This window comes from Eurypyga helias, unplaced genomic scaffold (genome assembly GCF_000690775.1).
Source record: "Eurypyga helias isolate BGI_N326 unplaced genomic scaffold, ASM69077v1 scaffold3407, whole genome shotgun sequence".
Lineage (NCBI taxonomy): Eukaryota > Metazoa > Chordata > Aves > Eurypygiformes > Eurypygidae > Eurypyga > Eurypyga helias.
The window spans coordinates 2864-11595 of NW_010259606.1; the positions used below are offsets into that span (position 1 = coordinate 2864).

The following is an 8732-nucleotide window of genomic DNA, read 5'->3' on the forward strand; positions in this document are numbered from 1 at the left end:
ATACCTTCTTTATTATATATATATATTTATATATAGCTCTAAACCAAACCTCTACTATTTTACAATTAAATTAAAACACATCCACAATTGAGCTAACTAGTGATTTTGGTCTCAATACTTTACACGTTAGTTGTTCCATAAAAATACACAATCCCTCCACACAGCTGTAGCAGTAACGTGAGGCCTTCTGCAAGAGGCCTACGAGACCATCAACCACGCAACTCAGTGCTCAACGCTGCCCAGCTGATGAGTATTTACGCTGCGTTTTCAGACTGTGGCTATCCTCAAAATGCAGATGTCTCTGCAGGCTCGCCATGCCTACCAACCTGCAGAAAGCAATCAATCACATTTCTCACTCGCCCGTAGCAATCACGGTTTTTTGCTATTCCCACAGATCGACCAACAAAGCACTAACTTCACGCTCTCATTTCTAGACCGCTAGCCTTTTCCCTTCTCTCACATACAGAGTTATTCCACAATGGATCATCCCGCTCTGTGTGAAAAGGCTAGGGATTAGCCACATCCTACGGACTGCGCGTGTCAGTTTAAGCTTTTAAGAGCCAAATTACTAACAGCCAATTAGGATGCGCTCGTAGCTGCCATACAAGTGACCAGACGCCCAGGACACAGTCAAGTTAATTCTAGGTACATGCCAAAAGGTGAAGCTTAAAAAACAAAAAGCCACAAAAGAAATTAAACCCTCAAAACCTAAACTACACAAGTACAGCCTCAAACCTGGCAGGTTCCAAGCAGCAGACCTCTGCCCACGGATCTCCTCGAACCCGTGCCAACCACACCTCAGGGAAGACATTAATGGTTATTGCTGGAGACCTCCCTGTCACCCCACAGCAGCGCTCCGTGTCACGTCTCACAGCAAAGGCGATGACGCTGCATGAACGCGAATCCTCCGAGCCAGCAGCAGTCAGTAACAGACCCTCAGAGCTGTTCACACGTCACCGTAGCCTGGCATATAAACCTCAGAACATTCTACTCTTGGAAATGTAATAATAATTGAGGTACTAACTATTCCAACCCCAACGCGGTCAGTCTGTAGAGAAGACTACAACAGAACACACAAGAGAGGTACGACAATCAAGATTTCTTTCAAACAGCAGAAAGTCAGGGAAGTATCTGGAATTCTTTTGCGCTGCATTAATATATCTTCAGTCTCTGAATATAAAAATACATCTAGAGAGTCAATCCAGAACTGCATACACAGTTACATTTTTCCCCTTAACTGCTTTAAAATTAGTACAAAATAATGTATGTTACAGGAATGATTGTTGCAAAATTCTCAGTGTTGGCTATTACAAAATCATCGTATGAGGACACCAACTGTAAAGTATTTACAGGCGAGGTAATACAATTTCCAGAGTAACAGATCACAATTTAGCAGAAGTGTAAAAATAACGTACTCGCCAAAACATTACAAAATCTGCTGTCATTATCAGCTACACAGTAGATCGTTTCGTAGTTGACATACAACATATTCTTAAGAAAAGTGCCAAAATACTGCTACATAAGAATCTTTTTTTCCCAAAATCATTCAGCAAAAAAACCTGCAGATTCTATGTTAAGTAATGCCAAAAGAAAACAGGAAAAGAGGGATGCCAGTTGTACAAGTAGGTCTTATGAAATGCCTTTGAAAAATCTGTAAATTCACTTTCATGCTTAAAAGGTCTGACATGAAAGAGACTTATTAATTTAAAAAAAAATTCAATAGGAGTATCAACATATACACTTTTTCGGGTATCCTAGGCCATTTTAAAAGTACACATTCCTTTTAATCTCTGAGACACATGGAGACAGAAAACCTAAAAATGGCTAGTTGTGATCAGTGGCACAAAGTCCTGCTGGAGCCGACACGCCCCAGGAGCAGGGTTATGTGACTGGAGCATCTGACAGGTGAGGAGAAGCTGAGAGAACCGGGACTGTTTAGCCTGGAGAAGAGAAGGCTCAGGGGTGATCTTACCAATGTGTGCAAGACAGGAGAGGGAGGACTAAAAAAAAAAAAAAGAGCCAGGCTCTTCTCAGTAGCATCCAGTGACTGGACAAGAAAAAACGAGCACAAATGGAATACAGGAAGCTCCAGTTAAACATCAGAACGGACCTTCGTAGCGTGAGGGAGACAGAACACTAGAACAGGTTGCACAGAGATTTTCCAGAGTCGCCACCCTTGGAGACGCTTAAAAACGCAGCTTGTCCCGGTCCTGAGCAACCTGCTCCAGCCAACCCTCCTCCAGGCAGGGGGGTTAGACCAGATGATCTCTGCCAGTCCCTCCAGCATCAACCGTTCTACGAAAGGGAGAGGGTCTTTCGTAGCCCAGGCATCGCATCAACTGAGTCACAAGGCAAACCATAACACCTAAATGGGATAGATTTTCTCCGAGTTATTGCACACGAGGTTAATTTTGCTGCCTGCGTTTTGCTGATCTCATTTTTTCAAATCTCGACTCCATTTCTTCCAGGACCTTCGGTGTGTAACGCACAACTAATTTAACTTTTCCTTGAGCTGCCTTCAGCAGTTCTACTGCCTTTTCATGGTGTTCACCTTCGACACTCTGCAAAGCATAAGCCATTAGGTACTGTATTAGTAGAGACACACACTGAAAACAGATTTTTTTCATTTTTTGTACAACTTCTATACAATTAGAGAGCGAGGTATTCTAGTTGAAGGCTGCACAAGAACAACATCACTCAATTTCAGGATATATTCTTCAGCAGATCAATGGGAAGTGATGATAAATATACTAATTAACAAAAGAATAGTGCAAAACTTTTGGTTAGATTTATGCTGAACAACTAAATCCCATACTTATAGTAAAAGAAATAAGAATAACATTAGGCAATTATGAATTACACTTCAAACCCAACAACTTCAGGAGAACACTTGCTTAAAATGCAAGATGTTTTTTCGTCTTTCGGCATGCATTTGAAATTCAGTGGCCACCCTCAATGTGCCTAAGAAGTTGCCGCAGACAACCGCAAGACAGCTGCCTGCTCGATGCTACCCTGCGTTACGACCTGGCCAAACAGCGCACGCTGCAAGAGAGCGGCTAACGCGCAGCGTCGCCGGTCTTGGCGCTCCACGCCTCCCAGTAACCTCAAGGTATTCCCCTCCAAACTGATTGAGAGTAGCCTCACCCAACTCTAAGAAAAGAATAAAAATACTTTCCTCAAACAACTCTCAGAATTTATTAGGGTTACATTAGATTCATCTAATAACAAATTTTGAGCAACATTTCTCCACAACTGCACCCAAATACACATTCCGGGACAGCATACGTTTTATCAGCAACACTTATTTCTCCCAAACTTAGACACAGTGACGGGACTACCTCAAGCCTACCTCCCACTGGCCCTATTAGAAGCTAGAAGGCAGGTGATGCCCCTGTTGATTGGAGGGTTTCCCCGTTACTATAAAAGTTACTTACAGAAAGAAAGACAACAGTTAAAAAAACCCAAGTTATTTCTCTTCTAGCAGACTTAGACAACACATACGTTTGGTTTCATTTTTGATATTCAAGTGGATGTGTAGGCTGCTCTGTTTAAAACTGGTAACCAAAGGTTTGTAAAGTTCTACAGAGTACATTCAAAAATCTCTCAGTGGGAAAAAAAACCCCACCCAAACTTGTTTTAAGGCACATGCACTGCAGTCTTGGCAGTGGCTTTTTTATTGTTTCAATGACAGGATTTCCTAATTTATTAAAATTTTATTTACTCTAATTTATATTTTGTAATTTATTAAATGAGAAATTACAAGAAAATCCTGTCCTATGTATTTAGACGACAGGATTCCATTCATAAACATCAGAAGATGGTTATTCTGAGGCCACGTCAGCATTCTCAACAGTATTTTATGCACTCACCCACTGTATTCTTTCAGTGGCTATACAGGTTTACACACGTGTGTGCACACACAGGCAGTCACTGTCAGCTGTACCAACTGCCTGCCGATGAGGTTCAGTTTTGGGTGGAGCGGTGGTTTTGTTTTCTATAAGGTGGTCTGTGGGTGAGGAAGGCTTCATGTGAAGGCAGTTCTACACCTGTCCCACAATGCTTCAAAATAACAGGAAGGCCAGACCAGGGACAGTTGGGTCACTGCGGCCATGATTTCTCTTCCACCTCCTGAAAAGGACAGCTGGGCTCCCAGGTAACAGTCAGGAGCCAAATATGCCAGAGATGTGTGCTGGCAGGGGCTTCCCAGAGTTCAGACTGCTGCTGTCTGAAGTCAAAGCCTGTCCATAGCCTCCTGTTTCCAGGCACCCTGTGTTTTGTTTTTTTGTGTAGTATCTCTTCAGGAGAGACTTATTAAAAATAAATATCCACAACAGCACTTTAGACATATACTCCTTAAAATAAGCTAGAAAGGCTCTGTTTTTGAAGCTCAGTACACTTAAGTGGAAGGAAAAAAACCCAGAGCACACAACTGAAGATAACACCACCTTGCTGTTCCATCGTATTACAGCTCTCATCATGCAGTACCGCTTTTATTGGGATAATGAGAATTTGGTCAGTCTAATGCAACAGAGCATAATTCACTACTTACTTCAGAGGGTGCAGAAAACTCTATTAATTAAAATCTGCACCATGAAAGTTGGATGAAAGAGGAAGCCATAACGGCAGTTACTGCGTCACAAAGCGGGACTTGGGCTAAATTTACACAACCGCTCGGGATCTGCAATCCCGACATAAACAGCACAGTTCCCACCTGATGCGGAGAACTGACCCTGAACACTCAACACACACAACTCTACAGAAACCTAAAGAAATCGTTCTTGCAAGGTCAAATTCCGCCAGGATGAAAAGACGACCTCGAGCCTGTGCCATGGATGTTCTCCGTGTGCCCCCAGGTGGAAACAAAGAGTTACTGCTACGGAAAGTGAAAACCAATTCCTACCACTCCGTTTACAGAAAGCAGCTGGTCTCCACGTTTCAGGCCTCCGTGTCTATCAGCTATACCACCAGGGATAATTCGAGAGATATAGATTGGAGAATTTTGTTCTTTGCCTCCCATTATGTTGAATCCAAGCCCTTCTTCGGTTTTGGGTAGTTCAACCACTCTGGGATGGGAATGGCCTTCACTGGCAGCAAATGCAGCTACAGTGGCCTGTAAGAAACAAGATTTTCCTATTTATAATAGGAAATTAAATATAGACTCCTTAGCTAGATACAGCGAGCTGGCTGAAGAAGTATTTTTATCTCAAGGTATTTAAATATTAAGACAAATGAGATTAATTCCCTAGATACCAACACCAGCATAAAACATTCAGAACTCCAAGAATAAAATTAAAACGGAAGAAACTTAAAAATAACAGGTCTTTTGTTATACCTTTTAATAACCCGCTAAGCTCATCAGACATGTAGACAATATCCTTCTGATTTTTAAGGAACCATCTTCTGCTTCTAAAATAACAAAACTACTGTATTTTGCACAAGTTGTAGCTCGTCTTTTACCTTTGCTGTTGCATTAGCTCGAACTTCCGGGCTACTGCTGATATCCACAGTTTCATATACATGTTCGTACACCTTTAGAGACAAAACAGTTTAAGTATGGGGAAAACAGACATTTTTCTGCTTAGATAATTTAACAAAATATCAGGTGCAACTCAAAAACGTTTAAGTTAAAAAGCCATAAGATGTTACTCCCTGATTCACTACAAGGTGCTAAGGGACAATCTACCATACTGTGAAGAAACAACTCTCTTATTGCTCAGTTATTCCTTATTGCTCAGTTATTCCATGCAGATCTTGGTCTTAACCTAAATCTTCCCTTCTTCCACAGCATTCAGACCTCACCATGAATTTTAGCAATGCCCATTGTTAGCCCAACACATGGAGGACTATCTTCTCTCGTTTGATTCAAGCTGGAACTCTTCAATACGGATGCATGCAAAATCACTGAAGGACAACTCTTCAAAGCCCTCCTGACAACCCATCCCTCCTTGCAAAACCCTAAACTTTCCTTCAGCTTATGCAACTAATTGAGTATCTTCAGGGGAACAAAAAAAGGTATTGAAGACACAGAGGCAGCAAGAACACTAATTCTGAGGGGGTGCTTATGCTGAGGGTGAACCCACATCCTCACAATCCTTCAGACTTAGAAAGCAAGGCATGCACCGCCCTCAACAGGATGAAACATTAAGGTGACACCGGTGCCTACAAACAGATCTTCTGAATCTTTCCAGGTGTCATCATCAGTGGTAGCACCAACAGCAATAGGAAGGCATCTTCAATCATGTAAAAAATCTCCAAGAGAGTATCTGGAATGAGGCAAGGTGTTGCAAGGCGCTGATGTGGATCTGGCTTACAAGAACCAGCAGCAACTCGTGCTTTGTCCATTCTTACGTCCTAAGAGGGTAACAGCCTGCTAGCTGCCAGTAAGGACAGGCTCTCGAAACAACCTCTAAAAAGTGATTTGCTCCTGAGCCATTATTTAACACACCTATGCTATCCCAAATTATTTTCTTTCGAACTTCTAAAAACAAGCCTCGTTCTCTGTGAGTCTAATTCATCTTTTAGAAAGAACAAGATCAGATTAGTGCACTGAGCACAAAGCCGAAACAGCGAAACACACTGGTTCGTAACCCAAGGTAACTGCGTGCATCAGGTTAACTTACCTCCCTCACAGCATTACAGAATTCACTCTGAAGGACCCTTTGCAATGCCTGCAGCTTTTGTGGTGGCACTTCTCCACTTCTCTGTAATTTTTCCAGCAACTCAATTGCTCTGCAGATGTCTACAGAAAAATAAAGCACTAGTAATGAGGAATGATCAAGGAAAATCAAGCTTGGTTTTTTTCTTTGAATAAATTAATGGAGCAGTCTGTGTGTGCACTTGTACACACCTTAAAACTATGTATTAATTTCATTTCTCCCCTAAAACTACCTATCTACAAAATGTTACAACAAACCACTGTATTTTCAGACTATTTTTAAGTCAACCGCAGCAACCCAACCCTGTAAAATATCTGGAGGTACCACTGTCGTATGCGTATTACAAAGACAATCTGATTTTTCCTTGAAGTTTAAATCAGACTGAAGTAGTTCATGGATATATACCCTACCAACATTTCATATGCATACTTTGTAATTTACCTATTGGGCAGACAACATTTTGTTACAACCAGCTAGGATATAGTCAAACATGCTAACTTTGCTTTTATATTCAAAAAACTTAGTTCAACAAGAGTACACTCAATACTTTTCCTACAACAGGGCTTAGAGCTATCTGACCTATTTCACATCCCCCCGCAGTGCTCAGAGAAACAACCAAACTCCTTTTGACAGCCTCACTTGAGAGAGACTATCTCTGTAGTCTAGAATCCTTAACCCCCAACCTCTTTGTTCCAGTTCCCAGAAATTCGTTCCTAAGAATTCCCGTTGTCCATGTTCTCATAAACGCAGATGCCGTTGTGAAACTGAACGCCCTGTGAAGGACTGGATTCCAGACCAGTACCTCTCAAGACGGGCATCAAACACTACGTGACATGCTCCTGGCAGCTCTACAGGAGCAGAATACATTCATATCCTTCACTTCTATTTCCCAAGTGTTACATTAGTGATGATTCTGAATCAGGCAAGTCTTTGAACGGGAGTAGAACAGTCTCTCAGAAAAGCAGATAGAAAGGATTACCTTCATTATCACACAGGCAAAGAAGCAGTGATTAATCTACTATATAAATAAGGCAGAGATTATTTTAGAAAAGGATGAAGTCTGGGACATGGCTATATCCCAAACGCATTACTTCCTCTTTGCTGTAATTAACCTTTAGACAATCATTTTCCATGCGAACGCACATCTACTCAGCGGCATCACGTCAGCACGGAAGATGTGCTATAGCCACGAACACCTCCAAAAGGCCAAGCGTGAGAGGATTTACGTACCAGGATGAGACAAGAGCGGGGTGTATGTCCTGAGCCTGGGGTAAAGCGCAGCGGCAAGAGGCAACCCACCGCGATGTTGTGCCCACCCCCCGAATGACCAGACCAACTGCACTGCCATCCGGTGACGCAGTCAACCGAACAAGGCACACCTTACCCACGCAGCCCCGTCACCCACGGGCTGCAAACAAATCCTTCACGGAAGGACACCCGAGTATTATCACTACAGCCACAAGACACAGATTATTTCGGATGAGAACCGAGGTCGCTACATGCCGGGAGAACTTAGCGGTTTTTTGGGCAAGCATTTCCAAGTTTTACAGGCATCAGTTATCTGAGGCAAAGAAATACCAAAATGTAAATTTTAGCTATTAGTGATCCCAAGTCTCCAGAGAACTCACTCCACACAGGAGTACCTGTCTGCCACTTGTACAGTTACAGAATGAAAAACACACTTCTAAAGCTTTTAACTTCCTCACACGCTTCGTATTTAACCTACAAAACGGTTGGTGAAATTGAAGCGATTCTAGATGCGATTGTTTATTAACCTTACATGCTTTTCATGAGGCAAAAATCACCAACATCCTTAGTAACCCTGGTGCTCAGCAAGAGCAGCACAAATTATCTCTCCTTTCACGAAGTCTCGCACTGAACAGCTTGAGGAAGGATCGACAAACGGGAACAGCAGCACTTCCAATCCCGCCACACTCCATATATTCATGGCATTCTAGTAAGCCTGCAAATTACGGCACAGCTATCCCTGAAACCCTTGCAGATGTTTGCAGACAAATGACTGTGTCACGCACGTAAAGAGTACAGCTCTACACAGCCCTTCCCGAGTCTGTGGCC

General features: G+C 42.4%; 1 protein-coding gene across 1 annotated transcript; it reads right to left on the bottom strand.

Moving 5' to 3' along the window:
• Positions 1–2247: 2247 nt before the first annotated feature.
• LOC104504995 (protein lin-7 homolog C) lies at positions 2248–7815 on the bottom strand. Its single transcript, XM_010154690.1, has 5 exons — positions 7800–7815; positions 6621–6757; positions 5458–5529; positions 4901–5110; positions 2248–2561 (listed from the first exon to the last, which is right to left on the bottom strand). Exons 1-5 carry the CDS (start codon positions 7813–7815, stop codon positions 2406–2408), a joined length of 591 nt encoding a protein of 196 aa, XP_010152992.1. The 3' UTR covers positions 2248–2405.
• Positions 7816–8732: the final 917 nt, after the last annotated feature.